The sequence below is a fragment of the Myodes glareolus genome, chromosome 11 (assembly GCF_982192425.1).
Source record: "Myodes glareolus chromosome 11, mMyoGla1.1, whole genome shotgun sequence".
Taxonomy (NCBI): domain Eukaryota; kingdom Metazoa; phylum Chordata; class Mammalia; order Rodentia; family Cricetidae; genus Myodes; species Myodes glareolus.
In genome coordinates, this window is record NC_142036.1 from 69,107,608 (window position 1) to 69,129,544 (window position 21,937).

Genomic DNA, 21,937 nt, shown 5'->3' on the forward strand with positions numbered 1-21,937 from the left:
GACATCCTGTGTATTGGTCACAGGCATGCATTTTTCTTTCCCCATTTTCTCCATGGGTTTTCCTTTTTCCGACGTGTTGACCAGTACTACTACCTTTACTCTACCAGGTAAGAATGCCGAGACGGACTGCCTTTCCTTCAGTCATTGATTATGTTAGCTGTAGAGGTTTCTTTTTCTTTTTTAGTTATAAATTGATTGGCCTAGTATCTCAGGCTTCTTATTAACTCTTACAACTTATATTAGCCCATTATTCTTGTCCATGCTAGCCATGTGGCGGGGCAGTCACATCTTACTTCTTCTGTGGCTGGACCAGGACTGCTGACCAAGCTTTCCTCTTCCCAGAATTCTCTGTTCTCATTGACCTGTGTAGAGGTTTCTTTGTAGGCATCTGGGACGCTCCTTTCTTCTTGCCTGTGTACTCAGTTCTACAAGAGTAGAACTTTCCTGGGTCACCTTGCTAGGCCACCTTTCACTGATGAGGGAAGTCAAACCAAGCACGTTGTGATTTCTGCTACTGAGCAGGTGTCAGGGCGTTGATGACCCGAGACAGCAGGCTCCACGGATGGGACATTCGCCACCCTGCCTATGTGGAGTGCGGGCTGGGGCTCCCTGGTAGGCTCTGCTATTCTTTTTCTCTGTCTCTGGCCATAGACAGTGAGCGTTCCTTAGGTTTACTTCGTTGTTTTGTTTTGTTTTCCTTGTATGCTTAATGGTGGTTCTAGTTTGCAGGCAGCTAATGCCATGAATAGGCTTTATTAAAGTTTTAAAAGCAGTTTACCTCAGTGTACCTCCTCGGATCCTGTAGTAGCGGAACAGTTCACTTGCTTTCTAGTTTTCTAGTGGTTTTGTGATGCCTGCTGGGTTGTTTATAGAGCATGTGGTTGTATTTAGAAGACAGCAAGTGGAAGTCTCCTTAATTTGCATGAGGGCTGCGTGAGAAGTGTATGACCTAGTTAGTACTCCTTATGCATCGTGCTCACCAGAGACGAGCCGGGGGATACAGGGCAGAGTTGGAAGGAGCAGTGTGCACAGGAAGTCCTGTAAAACAGCTGAGATGCTTCTAGAGCAAAAATATTAGGGAATGATGAGAATAGAAAGTGAGAAATTAACCTCATATCTCTTACAATGGTTGTTATCGAAAAGGTCAAAAATGACAAGTGTTAGCAAAAATGTGAAGGGACATTGTTGTATGTTGTTTATAGAAATGTAAATTACATTAGCATAGCCATTTTGGGAAGTGGTTTTGGAAGGTCCTCTAAACACTAAAAATAGAATTAACTTATTCAACAATTCCACCTCTGCAAATATATCCAAAGGTATTAAAATTAGTATATCAAAGCTATCTGTACCCCTGTATTTATTTCAGCATTATAAACGGACCTTTTTTTTTCCTTTTTTTGGGGGGGGGGTTTCAAGACAAGGTTTCTCTGTAGCTTTGGAGCCTGGCCTGGAGCTAGCTCTTGTAGACCAGACTGGCCTCGAACTCACAGAGATCCACCTGCCTCTGCCTCCCGAGTGCTGGGATTAAAGGCGTGCGCCACCTACTGCCCAGCTAAATGGAGCTTTAACATTTTATATACACAATAGAATATTGTTCAGCCTTTGTTGTTTGCTTGCCTTACCTGCCGGCTTGCTTGAGTGGTGGCACTGAACCTAGGGATTCCCACATCTAAGCACACAGTTTACACTAAACTAAGCTTCAACCTTTAAAAAGAAATTTCTGTTAACTTTCATTAACTTAGATAAATCTAGAGAGTTTTGTGTTGTGTGCAATAAGCCAGGCACAGAAAGACAAATATTGTGTTACTTTTCTCATCTCTGTGGCCCAGAAAACCTCACAAGAGGTAACTAAGTTAAGGGAGACAGGAAGACATGGTAGGTGAGAGCTAGTTACTCATCTCCACAGCCAGCCAGGAAGCCACAATCATGGACTGAACCAGGGGCCTTTATTCTTTTATCTCCTCCCCTATAGTCTATATTTCTGCCAGGTCAGCACTTTTTCCATCCAGTTCCACAAAATCCCAAAACAACACTCCTAAGATCAGGTGTTCAAACACATTCAAAGGCTAGCACTCTGTAGAGTAGGAAATTGCCAAACTTGAAAAACTATAGCATTGAGTGGAAGTCACTACATGTAGTGTAGGAAATGGAACTGAAAGGGGGGAGGTGTGGATCACTGGATACAAAATTTATTTCAGAAATTTGTTTGTGTGCTTTCTTGGAGGCGGGTTTCTCTATGTAGCCCTGGCTGCCCTGGAACTCACTTGATGTGGGCCAGACTGACTTCAAACTCAGATCCACCTGCCTCTGACTCCCAAGTGCTCGTATTAAAGGTGTGTGTCTTTATTGTCCAACTATTTCAGAGTTATTAATAGCACATTTTAAAATGTTCTTTCCAACAAGAAATAAGTGAGGCGAAAGATAAGATCACTGAACTGCTTTGATTCTTCTGCAAAGTATTTATTGTATCCCAGAAAAAATATACAATGATTATTTGTTAATTCAAGATTAAATTAAAAACAAATAGACTGGTTGGACTCTGGTGTTATGACTTTAAAAGTCTCCTAAAGTCCAGTTAAAGAGTGGGAGGAATGAGAATATGAGCAGAGAGGTCAAGACCATGGTGTGGATACCCACTGAAACAGCTTACCTGAGCTAATGAAAGCTCATGAGCTCCATCTAGACAGGGAAGGAGCCAGCATTGGACCAAGCTAGACTCTCTGAATGTGGATGACAGTGGCTGGGGCAGACTCTGTGTTCACTGGCAGTGGCACCAGGATTTGTCCCTACTACTGGTACTGGCTTTTTGGAACCCATTCTCTTTGGATGGATACCTTGCTCAGTCTGGATATAGTGGGAAGGGTCTTCCTCCGGCAGTGTGTACTCCTCTCTGGGGAGTAGATAGGGGGTGGGGTGGGGTGGAGGGAAAGGTAGAAGAAATGGGAGGAAGGGCAGGAGTGGGAACTGGGATTGGTATGTAAAATGAAAAAAGATTTTGTGGGGGGAGGGCTGAAGAGATGGCACAGAGGTTAAGAGCACTGGTTGCTTCTTCCAGAAGGGCCCGAGTTCAATTCCCAGCAACCTCATGGTGGCTCACAACCATCCCTAATGAGGTCCACTGCCCTCTTTTGGCCTGCAGGGATACATGGAGGCAGAATACTGTATACATGCTAAATAAACATCATTAAAAAAAAGAAAAAAGATTTTCTTTTTAAAGTTTAGAATGAATTTTGATACATTGAGATGGGAAATTGTCCAAAAATTGTAAGGAAGGGAAATGACAGATTACAGATTTTTTTTTATAGCCGTCATGTGGGGTATATTATAGCAAGGAACTCGGTAGATTGTTAACATTTGTGATGGGAGGTGAGCGCGGTCTCTGAGTTAGTTAAAGTGAGACAAAGGGGGCTAGAGAGGTGGCTCAGCGGTTAAGAATACTGTACTGGCTGTTCTTCTAAAGGACCCAGGTTCAATTCCCAGAACCCACATGGCAGCTCACAACTGTCTGTAACTCCAAGATCTGACACCCTCAGACATAACATGCAGGCAAAACACCAATGCATATAAAATAAATAAATACTTTTAAAAAAAAAAGTGAGACAAAGGAAATCAGCTTCAGAAAAACAGCGGTAGAGCTACATACTGCAGAGGAAAAGTGGGATTCTAAAATATGAACGTGTGTGTGCATACTAGTTCTACAGCATCATGTGGCCATCAGAACACAGCTTTGTTAAATCAGTTTTTAACCCACCTTTGTATGGGTTGAGGCCGGCGACACTAGCGCCTTTAGCTGTTGAGCGGCTCACCAGCCCACAAAGTGGGGTTTGAATCTTGGGCTGTCAGCCTTGACTGTGTTTTTCCCCATATATTTAATTAAATGTAAGGAGAAACTTCTAAAGGAATTATCACACCCTTTGGAGAAGTTTTCCCTCTCTCTCTCCTACTGCCTACTTTGTATAATTTGAGAAAATCTTAACTGTCCTTAGGCGGTCAATTAACACTTCTTTAATCTCTTTCCAAAAGATTAAAAGTTTCCAAAAGACTGTTACTACACCTTCTGAAATAGCTGTCGTACAGGCTAAATGATATTTGACCTAACTAATAATTGAATAAATACAAATTAAAACAACCAACATTTTTTTGCGTGTTCGTTTGGTTTTTATTTTTTTCAAGACAGGGTTTCTCTGTGTAGCCTTGGCTGTCCTGGAACTCACTTTGTACAACAAGGCTGGCCTCGAACTCAGAGATCTGCTTGCCTCTGCCTCCTGAGTGCTGGGATTAAAGCCGTGCATCACCACCGCCCAGCCCTACTTTGTTTTTATGGTTACATCCAGTGCTGGAGCAGATGGGTGAAGTCTGTCTTCATTGTTTTCAGCTGGGAGCCTGCTCTCCTAGAATCAGTCCCGTCATCATCCTGCCAGTAGGAAGGGAGAGGGGAAGGAGCACTCGTTGCAGGCAAGTGCCATCATACAAAGCCACCCATTTTTATTCATATCTGTCAGAACTATTTCCAAGTATGTTGCAGAAGGCTTCAGCTTATCTGAGTACTTGTAAAGAAAACAGAAGGAATCCGTGCATGCCCAATGTTAATCATGGGGTTCCTAATTGTTCGCAACCAGAGCTATTTCTGACTGTCCAAAGGTTAGGGGTTAGAGAGATGGCTCAGCAGTTAAGAATAATCACTGCTCGGACCAGGTGGTGGTGGCACATGCCTTTAATCCCAGCACTTAGGAGGCAGAGGTAGGCGGATCTTTGTGAGTTGCAGGACAGCTAGGGCTGTTACACAGAGAAATCTTGTCTCAAAAAAAAAAAAAAAAATCCTTGCTGCTCTTCAGAAGACCTGAGTTCAGTTCCCAGCACCTCTGTCTGTAACTCCAGCTCTGGGGAATATGACAGCCCCGCCTTCCGAGTGGGCCCACAGACACATGCACATACCACAAACACACAGCTCCAGGAAATATGACAGCCCTGGCTTCCGAATGCACCCACAAACATGCACGCATGTGCAAACACACACAATTCTGGGGAATATAACAACCCTGGCTTCTGAGTGCACCCACAAATACATGCACATACCATACATGCACAAATTTAAAATACTAAAAACAAATTTTTCAAAGAATAAATATTTGGATCGGGTGTGATGGCACACAGCTTTAATCCCCAAATGGGGGAGGCAAAGGCAGGAGGATTTCTATGAGTTTGAGGTCAGTCTGGTCTATGCAGCAAGTTCCAGGCCAGCCAGAACTACATATAGGGACCCTGTCTCAATAAATAAACAAAAAATAAAAATATTTAAAAATAATGCTTAGAAATTATGTAGACATAACAAATTAAAATGGCCTTTAGATTTTTTTTTTTTTTTTAAGGGAAGGACACCAGTGAAATGGTTCAGTAAGGATGTCTGCTACTAAATCTAGTTTATTTGAGTTCAATCTTCAGGACCCACGGATGGATGGAGAGAATCAACTCCTGCAAGTTGTGCTCCGACCTCTGCCTGTGCACTGTGGTACATGTGCCCACACAAGTTTATACACACATATATAAATACATATATACAAATAAATAAAATTTAATTTGCAGTTTTTTAAGGTGAGCATGTTAGTACACACCTTCAATCCCAGCACTCAGGAGACAGAGGCAGGCAGATCTCTGTGAGTTCAAGGCCTGGTGTACATAGTGAATTCTTTCTGTTGTTTAAGTGAATTTCAGTTTTATACACTTCCATGATATATCAGTTTTGATATTGTTATAGCCATTATTAGGGAAAAATGATTTGCTAGTTAGTCTTTCCAAAAGATATGTCAACCATTAAAATTAATTTTACTCACCTTGACTAAAAATTTCCTTTTGAAGTTTGAAAGGTCCTCTTAATTATGAATCAGGGGCAGTTGAATAAAGAAAAAACACTTGGAACAGAATAAGCTTTTAGGAATATACATAAGTGAAACTATAGCTTATCAAAATAATCAAATCAGGCATGTTTTCACCTTGATCATGAAATTAGTAAATTTTTAAATTACTTTCAGCTATGTGGGAGGAGGGTGTTATGTACATTTGAGTTTGGGCCCAGGTGGAAGCTCAAGGCTTGGAGCTGAAACTTGGTAGTTTTGGGGTGTGGGAACTGAACTTGGGTCCGTGCAAGAACAATATATGCTCTTAACCACTGTGCCATCTTTCCAGCCCCGATAATGCTTTTAAAGTATAATTTTGGAAAGTGAATTTAATAAGCATCACTGATCCTCAAATGCAAATGAATTTCTTAGATGATGGTTATGACTAATGACAACTCTAAGACACTATTTGTATTATAATTATTTGTACGTATTATGTGTGTGTGTGGGGCCATGTGTGTAGAGATCAGACTACAACTAGGGGTCAAACTCGGGTCAGTGGGCTTGCTAGCAGGCACCTTGGCCCACTGAGCCATCTTGCCCGCCCCTAAGGCAGTGTTCTAAGCATGCAATTTATGTTCTCACGCACACACACCCAAGCAGTCTTTAGATGTGGGATGATTATTTCTACTTCATAGATAGGGCAGCTGAGGCTCAGAGAGTTAAGTAACTGTATAATAGGCTGGTAGGCACAGGGTTCAGATTCAAGCAGTCTAAGATCTGCTCGTCAGTCTGTTCGGGGTCTCTAGAGAGACTGTTCTGAAGAACAGAGGTAAAGCCAAGTGAGTCAAGGGTTGACTTTTAACCACTTAAGATCTCTAAGCAGAACCAGCACAAAGAAGTCTGCAGGTTCTAAAGAAATCCCCGTCTGCCTTTCAATGCAGTCAAATCGGAGTTCTCAGATTTTGTTTTTTTGTTTTGTTTTGTTTTTTTTAAGAAAAAAAATATTTGTACCATGTATAGGATCCTTGGATGTAAATAACTGTCTGAAACTTGCAGTCCCGTATGCCTTGACTGTTCATCCAGTCAATATGTAACATTAAAGGTTTGATACCTACCATTCGAGCTGAAAGAGAAAAAAAGGATGAGTTACAGAGAAGCAGAGTCAGATGAACACAGAAATCCTATCCTTGCCTGTGTTCAGCCCCCAGCAGCTGTACCCGCCAGCCAAGGGTACAGCTACACATGGTTGTCTGCCATGTGGTGAGAGGACACAGTGAGCTTCCTGAGAGTCTTTGGTTTTGCTAGCATGATTGTAACTAAATCCAAAGGAACTGGGCCATAAAATACTGTCATTTACTATAATGAGGTTTTTGGTTTTCTTTAAGTTACTGATGTAAATGAATTAAATTTGAGTCATACACATTCTCACAGTTTTATCTGTAGAGAGCAGCTAAGCAGGTTCTAGGTATTAATTAACACCTTGGGAAATTTTAATTAGGTTTTAGGAATACAGAGGGAAAGCCATTAGTGAGGCAGGACCAGAGCTTCTAAGACACTATTTAAGTTCTACCTAACACAGTGTGAGTATATGTTAATGTATATGTTAATATTATTTTGTTTCATTATAAGTTATACTTCTGGAGCTTATATGAATCAGTAACTTAGAATATTAAGCTAGATAGGCAAGGGAAGAAAAAAACAGCCTTTGCATATCAGTTCCAAGCCAAGTAGTCTGTTTTGGTGTTAATCACCCTTCTCAAGTTATGCAAAGAAAGAATGTTCCTGTGCAGAGACACCAGCAGTGCTGTCGAAAGAAGGACGCCTTACTTCTGAGCATGTACCGTTACCAGCCTGCCTTTATCGCAACTGAGATTCAGTAAGACTTAAAAGATGTGCTGTCCTACCCTGTAAGTGTAGTCTAGCTTTCTCTTCTTCATGTTGGTGCTAGGGCAGTTAACTGACTTTGTAATCTATGAAACATTATCCTATTTGTATTTATTTATGACATGAATATGTATGTTATTCTAAACAAATAAAATGTATGCTGTTTAAGCAGGGAACCAGGCATAGTAGGCTCACACCTCAGAGTTTGAGGTCAGCCTGGTCTACACTGTGTGTTCGAAGCTAGCCAAGACTACACAGAGAGACCTTGCCTCAAAAAAACAAAAGAAGCCAGAGGCCAGCAATATGGTTCAGTGTCTAAGCCTGGCAACCTGAGTTTGCTCTCAAGAAAAGCTTATTTTGTGTATGCAGGAAGGAACCAACTTCTGAAAACTGTCCTCTGACTACTGCACACACCAAATAAGTATTTTCCAAACGTATTCAAAGAAGGAAGCCAGGTGTGGAGGCACTCACCTATAAACCTAGCATTGGAAAGGTTGAGGCAGGAGAATCAGGAGATCAAGGTCCAGATCCTAATTTGATAAAAATTTTTAGAAAGGAAACTGGGCATTGTGGTGCCCGCCTTTAATCCCAGGACTCAGGAGGCAGAGTCAGGTGGATTTCTGAGAGTTCAAGACCAGCCAAGGCTACACAGTGAGACTCTGTGTTTTAAAAAAAAAAAAAAGATAATTGTGTGCTATTGTACAAGAAGATGGCTCTAGATAACAATGATACGTCTTTTCAAATGCTAGAAGATTTTGAATGTTTCACCATAGAGAAATGTCATGTGTATAGGAGATAGCTACTTGTGACCTGATTTAAATGTTGAATAATATAGACATGCATCAGAACATCTCATTACTTCATGTTTTTATACATTACATTTGATTGTTTTTACTCAGTGGGTGCTGTGGGAGTACCTTCCGCTCCTTCAGCCAACAGTCGCTAAAGTACGAGCCCACAATGCTGCAGGAGCGCCTTCCGCTCCTTCAGCCAATAGCCGCTGAAATACCAGCCCACTGGGGCGTGGTATATTTCTCTTAAAAAGAGCCGCAAGTCTCAGCTCGGCCTCTCTTGGTTCCGTTGCTTGTTTCCGGCTCCTGCTCCAGCGACTAGGCTCCTTTCCTGACAGTTTGTGTGTATGTAAGTTTTACCTCCCAAAATAAATACCCCTTTAAAACCTAACTGGTGTGGGATTGATTCGCCATTAAGTGGGTAAAGTTGCTTGCTGTGCAAGCGTGAGAACCTGAGGATCAACCCCCAGTGTCCACTGGGGCATGGCAGCAAGTACCTGTAATCCAGCACTGGGGAGTGGAGAGAAGAGGACCCCTGGGACTGGCTAGCAGCTAGTCCAGCCGGATTGACAGATTCAATGAGAGATCCTGTCTCAGAAGTTAAGGTGGAGAGTGGCGCACGGCTTTAATCCCAGCACTCTGGAGGCAGAGGCAGGCGGTTCTTTGTGAGTTCGAGGCCAGCCTGGTCTACAAGAGCTAGTTCCAGCACAGGTTCCAAAAGCTACAGAGAACCCTGCCTCAAACTAAAAGAGAGAGAGAGAGAGAGAGAGAGAGAGAGAGAGAGAGAGGGAAACACTCAACATTGACATCTGGAATCCCACATCGGTGCAGATGAAATGAAGTGGATGTTGTTCCCTTCAAGATGTCCTTAATTTGTTTCTAGAACTACTTACGCTTCCCTCCCTTCCTGCTGTGATGCTAGGATCAAACACAGGGCTTTGCGCCCTCTGAGCATATGTTCAGACACTCTGCCATTAGCCCTGCAGCTTTTTTTTTTTTTAAGGTAGTTTCACTGTGCAGCCTGCGCTGACTTCAAGCACAATATTCCTGTGAACTAAAGTCACAGGAATGTGAACCGTAATGTCCGACTTCATACCTCTTCTTAACAGTAGGAAAGACAATACCTGCCAGGCAGTGGTGGCACTCAGGAGACAGAGTCAGTCAGGCAGATCTCTGTAAGTTCAGTGACAGCCAGGGCTGTTGCACAGTGAAGCTATCAACAACAGCAGAAAGCAAGAACTCATAATTCAAGCCGGGTGGTGGTGGTGCATGACTTTTTAATCCCAGCACTCGGGAGGCAGAGGCAGGTGGATGTCTGTGAGTGTGGGGCCAGCCTGATAGCTCCATAGAGCTATTTCCAGGACAGGGCAACACACAGAGGCCCTGTTGGCCTGGAGGGCTCATATTTAATTATAACAGTATCTTCAGAGAAATGTGAAATGCTTCATTTTCTAAATCTTTCCCAGTCAACATTTAGCATCCTGGAGAGGAGCAGCCCTCCAACAGTGCCTCATTTCCAGATAAGTTGTCCTGTTTTAGATTATGAACTACTTACGAATGAGACAATCCAACCCACAGAAAGTGTAAACTATAGCAAAACGAATGCCATTTTGTACCTTTACCTAGATTGGCCCACTGTTAATCCTCTTGCCGTATCTTTGCCATCTTGATTTCTGCCCTTCTGCCAGACCATTCAGGTATTGACCACAGTCTTTAAAAATGTGCCATTTGATTCCTGGCGAGATGACAGAGATTGGGAGCTTCTGTTGCTCTTTCAGAAGTCCTGGGCTCAGTTCCCAGCACCCGTATGGCAGCTCACAACCATAACTCCAGTTCCAGGGGATTTCATGTCCTCTACTGACTTCTTCAGGCAACTAGACACACACACAGTGCTCACACATTCAGACCCACAAAACAATCTGTAAAGATAAAAAATTTTTCAAAGAATTTTTAAGGAAATCTGCTATCTTTGCTAGGCATTGTAACACATGCCTGTAACCACACACCTCAGAAGACTTGAAATGAGGATCACTGAGTTCAAGGCCTATCTGGACTTCAGAGTAGATCTTGTCTCTAAAAAAAATTGTGTGTGCGCGCGCTCTCTTAATGGTTGCTTGCTGCCTTTTAATCTGTGGCTTTCCTAGTCAGCAATTGCAACTACTCTCAGCGGCTAGGCCACCAGAGCTGCGGCCTGATAAATTCTGTTCCCTCAGGCATTGACCCTTTCAAAACTACCAAGAGAATTTATCTAAATCTCTGTCCAGCTAAAAGAACTCACAGTTCAAAGATTGGGGTAGAATCCTGCTTCCCAGAGAAGCCGAATAGCAAGCTGCTCGCCTCCTGGGTCTCCAAGAAGTCCTTGCGCTTTTTCTCCTCCCTCTTTTATGACCCTTCTCCCCGTGGCTCCTCCCTACAGCTTCCCTTCAACTGGTTGCTGATGCAGCTTCTGGGCCGCAGGTGAATTTTATTTAATCAAACACATCTTTGCCTCATCAAACAAATGTTCCAGAGCATAAACAAAAGTAACACACCTTCAAATAATATTCTGTAACGTGTGTGTATTCTTCATCTCTTTCATCAGGGCAACGTGATTTCGAATAGATTATGTAGTTGGTGATAGTTTGACTCTTGTTTATTTGCTGTCTCTGAGACCAGTTCTTATATAGCCCAGGTTAGCCTCAGACTCACTGTGTAGCCAGTGACAACCTTCAAGGTGTGATCTTCCTGCCTCTTGGAGTTACAGGCATGTGGTACCACCTCTGATTTGTGTGTTGCTGAGAAGAAACCAGGCTTTGAACAAGGAGACAAGCACTCCCTGACCTGGACCACAGCAGCCACAACCCTATTACTTTCAACTCTTACCTTTTATTGGAGTCAAGATATTCAGATTAAAGCTGTCTATCCTTTGAATAATCTTTGAGCAATTTCTAAGATTCATGTGCTCAAAGACAAAATATTTTACTATTTATTAGATCATTGAATACCCTGAAAACTAAAGGATTACTATTCATGAATCAAAGCAATTTAAAAAGCCAGGCAGGCGGTAGTGGTGCACACCTTTAGTGCCAGCACTTGGGAGGCAGAGGCAGGCGGATCTCTGTGAGTTCGAGGCCAGCCTGGTCTACAGAGCAAGTTCCAGGACAACCAAAAAAGGGGGAGGCAGTTTAAATCGACAAGTTTTCGTGAATCTCTTTGCTTTTATTCTATGAGCAGTTTGGATAAAGAAAACTTTTTTACTTTTTTGGCAGGGAGGGGAATGCTAGGAATTGAACCCAGGTCCTCTGGAAAAACAGTTAGTGCTATTGACTGCTGGGCCATCTCTCACCAACCCTCATTTTATTTTTAAATTTATATTTGTTTATTTTATGTGTGTGCACACTCCACAGCACGTGTAGAGACAGGACAGCTTGTGGAAGTGATTCCCTCTGACCATGTGGGTCCCAGGGATGGAACTAAAGTCAGACTCTTCAAAGAAGCGTCTTTGCCCTCTGAGCCATCTTGACAGCCTGAAAAATTCACGATTTTAGTTGGCACTTGGGTTAGCACTGTCGAGTCAGTGCTGACTTCTTGAGAAGTCCCTTACAAATTCACACTGGTGGAAAGTGTGTCGTCTGTGATCGTTCAGCCTAGGGCAGACTGCAAGAGCCGGCGGGGTCTATTTCTTTTTTCTTTTTATTCTTTTCCAGGGGATTTTGATGAATTCACTCAAGATAATAATGACGTTATGTTGAAAAACATAGCCGACGACCTTCGGAGCTGTCTGCCCCCAGAGGCCGTGCTTTGCTCGGAGCAGCTCGCCCTTCAGAAAGTAAGTGTGCTGAGCCGAATTCATTGCTCTTTGTGCCGCTCCAGAAATCTGGTTCCCTAACTCCACTGCGGTCCCGTTAGTTATAGGATCAGCTTTAAGCAATTTTTCACTTAGTGTTTCAGTCATGTCCCCCCTTCTCTTGAGACTTTAACCTTTGGATTCCCCAGTACTATTTTATTCAACAAATATTTTTTTAGAGAATCCATTTATCAGCATATTTTAAAAAAAAATCAAGAGTTAACAATCTAGGCCTTTCCATTTATAAACACCTGAGCAGAGGAATTCACCCCTATGTTGTTGCTGGTGTGTGTGCGGGGTGGGGGGGGACGACATTGGAGAGTATGGTTTGCTTGATTATTTGATGGGTTGATCAGGTTTGATTGCTCAGGTCTTGCTCTGTAGAACTGCTGGCCTCAAATTTGAGTCTCAGCCTCCTGAGCGCTGGGGTCATAGGTGTTTGTCACCACACCCAGCTCAACCTTTCCACAGTACGTGGGTGCTGTGAACCCCGAACGGCTCTTAGAAAGTGCTTGGTCCTTCAAAGGGCTCTCAGAAGAGCAAAGTAGAAGGCAGTGTTAAATTGAGACTTTGGAATGCAGTTTGGTGTTGTTGGTACTGGATTTGTAATGAAGCTGGGGTGTTATTAATATTCTTATCAACACCATGCTATATAGTATAATATGTTAAATAAGGAAAAAGTATTCGTTTATTAATAATTGACCTATAGCCTTCAAAAATGCTGTGAAAGTTTTTAAAAGGAAAATGAAGATGAACATGATGACTCTTGAGAGGCTAAAGGCAGGAGGATTGCTGGGAGTAAGGGGCAACTGTGGCTATGTTTTTATATTTTTAATCTATATTAATATAATATATATTGGATATTGTGTATGTGTATATATATATATTTAGTTATCTATTTATTTCTATTTGAGGCAGTTCCACTGTAACCTTGACTGGCCTAGAACTTGCTGTGTAGACCAGACTACTCTGAAACTCACACAGGTGTCCATCCACCTGCCTCTGCCTCCCAAGTGCTCTGCTAAGGCAGTCACCACTGTGCCCAGCCTGTTTTGATTTTTTGATACAGGTTATAATCCAGGCTGGCCTTGAATTTACGATAGACCCGAGACTGGCCTCAAACTCGGGCACCCTGCCTGTCTTCCAGATGCTGGTATTACAAATGGGAACTACAATGCCCACATGTATAAGCTTGAAGTTTTAATAACATTTTAACAACTTGAAAACTTGGCTTTCTGAGTAAAGATGACTTGCCAAGTATTTTAAAGGTCATTGACATGTAAGACTCAAAGGTTAGATCTTGTGGTCATTTTGTGTCCTTCGGTTAAAAAGAAAGCGATCAGTGTCTCAGAAACACAATGAGAGAGGACCAGTAGACAGAATCGAATCAGCCAACTGTCTTTCGGGCCTCGTTCTCAGGACTTAGAAGAGCTGCTGGTGTTTTGCCTTATTTAGCAATAAAAAGCAGTTCCTTTGTACTTTGTTGCCTTTGATGTGTTACTCCAGATACGACAGCAGCCAGAACCCACAGTTCACGTCGATGCATTCCTGTATGATGAAGACTTTATTGATTCATTATGTGAGGAAGGAAAGATGAGCAGAAACTACTGTACCGTGTGTGGCTCACACCAAACGGCTCCTTTGGGTAGGGCATTCAAGTTTGCAAAGCTGTTACTTTAGTGTGCATTTTCTCCCATGTCTTCAGTGTGTAAATTTGTAGTCAGACTACTGGGCATTTTTAAAAATAAAAACTAACTTCTAACATAGCAATTACCAAAATTAAAGGTAGGGAAGGTACATGGAATATTTTCTAAGGGTCAGTCGGATGGCTCAGTAGGCAGAAGCGCTGCTGTCAAACCTGATGACCTGAGTTTAATCAGTGGGGTCTGCATGGTAGGAGAGAACCAACTTCCTCAAGTTGTCCTGGGTGCCACGTGCACACCGAGGCGTGCACATTAGTGCAGGCTCACACTCATAACAAGTAGGTGAGTGGGTGGGTAGGCAGATAAAACATCAGAGTGTGGAGGTCAGTTACTTAGTGTCCTATCCAGAACTGTTTGAGCAGGGATGGCTCTTCGGCCCAGAGCCTAATCAGACAGGATTGGACAGGGACCTGCCTCGTACTCCAGAGGTTGGCACACAGAGCACATGCTGGCTCACTCCCGTGAGTAACTTCCAGGGCATCTGAAACAGTCTCCGTGCTTAGCAAGTCAGATGTGATCAGATACTACTGTGTGTGGTTAGGCAGAGCAGAGGGTCCCGAGAAGAGTTTCTTTGGACTTTGTTTTGACCAAGTGACACATCTCTAAAGATGACATTCACGGGATAGGAAAGGACGTGGCCGAGAGTAGAGGAAAAGCTGACACATGAGTAACTGAAATACCACATCCAAGAGCTGATTGGTAAACATTTCGAGAACTAGGTTTGACAAACAAAAACCTGAAGGTTGGACTATGTCTCCCCCTGTGATCAGTTATAAGTGAGGATTGGATACCCAGAGCTGCTCAGCTAACTAACAGATCTGATGGTTGTCGCTGTGAGTGACTCTGACAAGTACTCAGAAGACAGGGGTTTGTCTAGCCTTAGGGTCCCCAGAAGAACCACTGGTGTGGTGAGGGTCTGTGCGGGTGAGAGCTAAGGGGGCTGAGGACTGCTGAGGTCTGGCCCCTCCCACCTCTAACTGTGGCACCCCATTCCAGAGAATCCTCCCTGGAGACTGGTCCACCTGCTTCCATGTTTTATTACCTCTCCTTCCTGACAGTGAAATTATATAAGACATGATGTTGGGAGTCTTTGAGTGTCCTCCAGGTCAGAGGAAAGCCAGGCAGGCTGTCACAGAAACCAAGGTGAGGCCCTGTCTGGGGAGAATAAACGAGCAGAACAAACCCTAACTTGATGCTCATTCTTTCTTTCTCCAGGCTTTATTTCCCATTCCTTCTCTCTCATGGAGCTGAAGTTCCTTTATCATCAGGTACTGCCCGACCTGTCGGGAAAGGTCTTGGTTGACATTGGCTCCAGGCTCGGCACAGTCCTTTACGGGGTAAAGTCCAGCGTGTGAACGTACTCAACACGTGGGAAATACTTTCTTCTGCTAGCAACAGCTTGCCTGCCACCACCCAAGGTGACAGCTTGGCTTTATTATTAAAGTAACAGGATAAGGTCAAAATGGAATCCATTGGCAGGCTCCTAAATCCTGCTCCATGGTAATAATTGGGTTTGGAATTTCAGAGACCAGCTGTCCTACTTCCTGCCCTGGTTTGTCTCCACAACACAAACTACAAATGTAAACAGGGTAGACCATGTGACTGGCTGACTGTCTCTCTCCTCTCCTTTCCCCCTCCCACTACCCCTCTGGTTTTTGTTTTGTTTTCTATTGGGGTGGGACTTGGAGGCTGCTTTTCATGTGACCCAGGCTGGCCTCAAACTTACTATGTAGGTGAACCTGAACTCCTGATCCTCCTGCCTCAGCCCACTATGTACCGTGATTGCAAGCTTGTCTCGCTGTCTGGCTTCTTTTTCTTTGTGCTATATTAAAATAGTACATTGAACTTTGATAAGAACTCATAAAAATAACAAGTTTACTTGAGCTAAGAAGTCTTTGTGTGTCCATAGCTAGTCACTTAATGGTTTTGGATATCTAGTTCGCTGTCTTTAATTGTGTATACTGGGTGATGTCCAAGGATCCATTGTATCCCGTTTGCTCTGACCCAAGATGTGCACATTACTTTTGTTTCTGACTTATCACTTCAGCGGGTGGATCTCTGGGTCCAAGGCCAGCCTGATCTACAGAGTGAGTTCCAGGACAGCTAAGGCTACAGAGAAAAACCCTCAACAAGCCAAGAAAGAAAGAAAGGAAGGAAGGAAGGAAGGAAGGAAGGAAGGAAGGAAGGAAGGAAGGAAAGAAAGAAAGATTACATCACCATGTCTCTTATTATAAATTCAAATCTTGGGTACTTCTAATGTTCTTAAGTCAATGTATAAAAATACTCAAATGTGGTTTCTGTTGGTCATTAGTTAAAGAAAACGTGTGGCCAGAGCAGTAAGTGACTCCTGCCAGAAGCAGGTGCCGTCACTTCTGGCCTCTCTGTCTGATTTGGGCGGAAACAAATTTCCATTCTGTAAATAGATGGCACAATTTGATGGCTTTTGTTATTGTTGCTCCTGTCGGGGTTGGGCTGGGTTCTGAGTCTTGCCAAATCATCAGGCTGACCTTGGAATGGTCCTCGGCCTCAGCCTCCTGAGTGCTAGTGTTACAAATGCGGCCGTTCTGCCCGCCTCGCCCACTGGCTTTCCTTAAAGAGTATTGCCCATCTTGAGGCAAAAGGTAAAGGGTAGGTGGGGAGACACCATCCTCTGGCTTCCTCCCGTGCGCATGAGCACACACGCCTGCAAATTCAGTTACATGACAGCATATACACACACAGAAGATGAAAGAGCAAAGAGGGAGGGAAAGGGGAAAAATGCAAAAATGTAATGTTAAGTAATTGTGACTATGCTTGTATAGTGTCAGTGCTGGTAATGTAAATATTATAAATGTGACACTTTATAGTAAGTCACTGATTGAATCAATATTAAACTGCTTAATACCAACATATGTACTTTAAAACATAAATGTCTATGGTGGAGCTGTGGATTCAAACTTGGTGCATATGTTGGTAGGCAGTCAGGAGCCAGCCATAGTATCTGATCTTACTATCAGACTAAAAGTTCAGAGTCAACCTGGGCTATGTGAATCCTGTCTCAAAAAACTTGGCCAAATTAGCTGACCTTTCCTTCCATATTGTTTCTGTTGCTCCGCAGCAGAAAGAGATCGCAGTCCCCAGCAGTTCTGCACGTCCTTGTCAACTGGTTTGGTCAGTTACCTTCCTTCCCTAGTTTGAAATGGTTGATGTGTGGTCATCATTGCGCGCCCTACAGACTGATTCCTTGCCTGCTCTGCCGTGACATGACTTCCAGAAACTGTAGAGGCAGTTTCATCATTTCCAGCTTTGCTGAATGCCTAGTTTTATCAGAAAAGTTTAGAAACCAGCCTTAAAAATATAGCTAAATGATAGGCATTAATAGACTTCAATCAGGGCCCCGGTCAATAAAGTTGTGGACATTGTAAGTTCTGTGACAGTGGACATAAACCTCTGCTTAAATGCTGCCTGCTTTACAGCCTGCCGTGTCTTCCTGTCTCAGGGCTACCTCTACAGCTCAGCAGCGCAGCTCTGTGGAGTGGAGCTGAACGGAGAATTTTGCCAATTGCAGGAAATGATCATCAAAAAATACGAGTTCAGCGACAGAATAAAGGTATCTTCATAGCATGTTTATGAACCTTACTAATCGCGTCTGTGTTCTTACCTATTGCTGCTGTGTGTAGACACTGACTAAGGTGGCCTTGTGTGTTATTAGAGAGCTTTTACCTCTTCTTTCTCCATATCACAGTTCGGATAGCAGGACTGTAATTCTCCAGATCTTGACTGCCAGTGTATTTTATAAACCGAAATGACAGGGCTTGCACTGTTCATAATTATTATGTAAATGTCACAGGACAGTGGTTATTAGGGAAGGATGTCTGTGTTAGGCTGGTACAGGTTTCCTCTTTTTCCTATAGGAACAAAAATCACAAGACAAAAGATTTGGGGGGTTTTGATTTTTTGGAAGGGGTCTGTTTGTTTTGTTTTTGTTTTTTTGAGACAGAGTTTCTGTGTAGCTTTGGAACCTGTCCTGGAACCCACTCTGTAGACCAGGCTAGCCTCAAACTCACAGAGATCCACCTGCCTCTGCCTCCCGAGTGCTAGGATTAAAAGCATGCACCACCAGTACCTGGCTGAAGGGATCTGTTTAATGCAATAATCTTTGAAATTTTGATAAGGTGCTTTACTTCTCATGGCAATATAGAGAATGTTAACAATCTCTGATATTGCATAACTGTCCTTAACATTGAAAAGCTCAACGAGTTAAAGATCTACAGACTGGAGAGATGGCTCAGTGGTTTAGAGCACTTGCTGCTCTTGCAGAGGACCCAGGGGTCCCCATAGCCTACATCCAGTGTTTACAACTGCTTGTGACGTCAGCTGCATGTGACCCAATGTGCTCTTCTGGTCTCCACAGAAACCAGACAATGCAAATAAAGAGGTGTGCATACAAATAAGGAGGCTCACACACACACACACACACACACACACACACACACACACACACACAAATAACAATCAGTAAAGTTTTTAAAAAGATTAAGATCAAGGCTTCCCCTTTTTTATAAAAGGTAATTGTTTTATTTCCTCAACTAACTGCCCATCTAAACTTATTTCCCTCATCTTTCTTGGTTTATAACCTTTTTCTATTAAAAAAGAAAATAGTAGTTCCGTATTGTCATTATAATAGAGTGTTGATAATACATGTAAGGGCGTGTCTGAGTTTGATCCGCTCTCTTGACTACAGGGTCTGTTGTTTTGCTTTCTCCTGTGCCTTCCCTCCAGGCTTGCACCAAACCTTCAGTCTTTGTGGTCATTGCACTTGGTTCGCTCCTTTGACCACACAGGGGAGTTCCATTAGTTGGGTTTCTTCATCCCATTAGTGCAGTGAACCATATTCAGGCCCAGATGCTGTCGTCTCTTTAACCTGGTTTGTGTCCCTGCACAATAGCTCACATCTAAGAGCGGGCCACAAAATATTGGTTGAGTTTGGTTGTTTCATGGCTTCTGTGCTGCCAGCAGTCCAGAGTCTGCCCCTAAGCATCCCTTAGGGTTTTCCTGGCACCCTGAGAGCTCTTCTGTTGTATGCCATGATTAATTGGTCCTTCTGATTCTTTTCCTAGTTTGTGTAGCAGAGGAATGGAGAAAGAAAAATAAAAAGTAAAGACAGGTGGGAAAGAGAAAGGAGGAACTAAGGATAAGAAGAGAGCATGAAGATAAATCAACTGATTAGTTTACATTCTGTTGCATGGCTACTCTACATGTTTATAACGTCTGAAATTATTAACTGGGTTGTTGGTGACAAGAGCCTTGCCCTCTTGAGCTGTCTCGTGGGCCCAGCTGTCTTTCTTTTTATTGAAGACTGTGTTAAAGCTGTGCTTAAAAGTTCTAGGGCAAATGAATTAACTTTTTCAGAATGTTTATTATTTAAAAGAAAGAACTTTTTAAAAAAAAAAATCAGACCCACCACCTTGCATATCATATATTTGTAAGGCTTGAGTATTTATTTGAAAATAACATACGGTAAAGACTTTCTCTTCCTTGTACAGTAAAAGCTATTTGTTTTGCTCCTGAGCCTATAAGTGCATCTTGTTACCATGCCCATTGTCTGCAAAGCCTTAATTATTGAGTTATATAGGGTTTTTTAAAGATTTATCTATTTTATTATTTTTTGTGTATGAATGTTAGACCTGTATGTATGTCTGTGCACCATATAGGGTGTCTGACCACAAGATCAGAAGAAAGCATTGGTTCCCCGGAGAGCAGAGTTACAGAAGGTTGTGAGCTGCCGTGTGGGTGCTGATAACCAAACCTAGGTCCTCAACAAGTGCTCTTAACCACTGAATCAACTCTTCAGCCCTATATACTGTTTACATAAATTGTTTATCTTTCTTGTTAGACAATACATTCAAGTAAATTTTAGAATCAAGTTAGCATAGGGCATATTAACATTTGACAGTTTATAAGCTAATGGTTTTGAGGTTTTGAGTTTCTTTTTTTTGTTTTTAAGATTTTCTTTTAATTGTATGTGTTGTGTTTTTGCCTACCATATATGTCTATGTATCACATATGTGCCTGGTACCCACTGAGGCATTGGATCCCTTGGAACTATGGAGTTACAGACAGCTGTTAACCACAATGTGGGTGTTGGGAACCAAACCCCAGTTCCCTGTAAGAGCAGTAAATGCTCTTAACCAGTGAGCCATCATTCCAGCCCCTTGAGGGTTTTCGTTTTCATATCTGCCTTTAAATTTGTATATTGTGTAATAAGGACTGATAACCACTATGAAAAACTACCTACCTGAGAGTACAAGTCTAGTTGGGCAGACCCATAATTTCTCCTTTACACCCAGATCTTTTGGCTCTTAAACCTAACAGTGTAATTATCATGGAAAAATAAAATCTCTGAATTCAGTTAAAAAAAATAATTATGAATCAGGGGACACAATTATAACGAAACAAATAATTCCATAGCAAGTATTCTTTACAAGCTTCTGGGTTTACTAGATCCTAAGAACTCTGTGTGGTCTTGCATAATCCTGAGCCGGGCGGCGTTTCCTACGTAGCTGTGAGGTGCATCATCCTCACTGTCTTACATGAGCTCGTTCCTCCCTAGGTGCTTCATGCAGACATCTGTACCCAAGGTCCACTTCTGCAGAGTGCTGATGTCATTGTGATGAATAATGTCTTCGAATATTTTCTTACTGAGGCTGAACAGGCCAGGTATGTTATTTACTTAGCAAGAAATTTGTTATTAAATATATCCAGCAAGGTGTGAAAAGAGGCTGACTGTTAAGGTAGAAATGTTTTCATGCTGACTTTAAAAATGACACACTCATTTTTTTTTAGTTTTATTTACTTACTTTTATTATTTTTTAAATAAATTTATTTATTTATTATATATACTCTTTCCAGGAGACAGTGCCAGATCCCATTACACATGGTTGTAAGCCACCATGTGGGTGCTGAGATTTGAACTCAGGACCTCTGGAAGAACAGCCAGTGCTCTTAACCTCTGAGCCATCTCTCCAGCCCCTTATTATTTTTTAATATATGAGTGCTTTGCCTGCCTGTATGCCTGCATGCTAGAAGAGGACATCAGATCCCATCATAGATGGTTGTGAGCCACCATGTGTTTGCTGGGACTTGAACCACTGAGCTGTCTCTCCAACTCAACTTGTTTTTTTAATGATTTTTATTTATTCTTTGACAGTCTCATACATATCGACTTATTTTAATAAGGAAACACATTAAACACAAAATGCAAAGTTTTGAAAAAACCAATTTTGTGAAATGTATTTAATTTCTTTTTGGAGTTTACATGTATTTATTTGTGTGTGCAAAGCCTTCTTCCTCAGATGTTAACAATGTATAGGAAAGGACTGCCATATCTCTCTCCCCCTGGATGTTTCCAGCCGGCAGAGTGCCCCCTTAGAGAGACTGCTCCTGGTGAGGTTAGCTGAGCCTGCTTCCTTGTCAATTGTACACCATGAGCCCCGTCTTCTTGCTCAGCTACCTGCAATATCCTGTTCAGCTGTATAAAATAAACACACTGAGCTCCCAGGTGATGCAGCTTTTCCATCCAAGAGCACAGCCCACCCAACCCCAGTTCTTCTGTGTGTGTATCTGTCTGTCTCCTCTCTTCATTCTCTCATTGCCCCTAGGCAGGGTTCTGGGACCCAAGCCCTATGAGGATGCAGCACTTCTGCATGAGCCCGTGGCAGGGAATTCGGCTTAATAGCTAGTTCAGGGCATCCTGAGCTCTAAGACCTGTTTCAGATAAATGAAAAGATCATGCTAATACAGTTCTTACATCTTGTATTAAATAGGCTTGTAAAATATATCATTTTTGGGAACCACATTATAATAGAAAGTAATAGTTCTAGCTGAAACAGTGACATTTATTATTGAACGTTGCTG

At 42.5% G+C, this 21,937-nt stretch overlaps 1 protein-coding gene across 1 annotated transcript in view; it reads left to right on the forward strand.

Moving 5' to 3' along the window:
- The window catches only part of LOC125387945 (uncharacterized), a 29,889-nt gene that overhangs the window by 1,906 nt on the left and 6,046 nt on the right, over positions 1 to 21,937 (forward strand). The window contains exons 2-6 of the mRNA XM_048415802.3: positions 12,199 to 12,320; positions 13,845 to 13,983; positions 15,257 to 15,378; positions 17,520 to 17,630; positions 20,634 to 20,740. Of these exons, the coding sequence (XP_048271759.2) occupies positions 12,199 to 12,320; positions 13,845 to 13,983; positions 15,257 to 15,378; positions 17,520 to 17,630; positions 20,634 to 20,740 (601 nt within the window). The remainder of the gene's footprint in view (positions 1 to 12,198; positions 12,321 to 13,844; positions 13,984 to 15,256; positions 15,379 to 17,519; positions 17,631 to 20,633; positions 20,741 to 21,937) is intronic.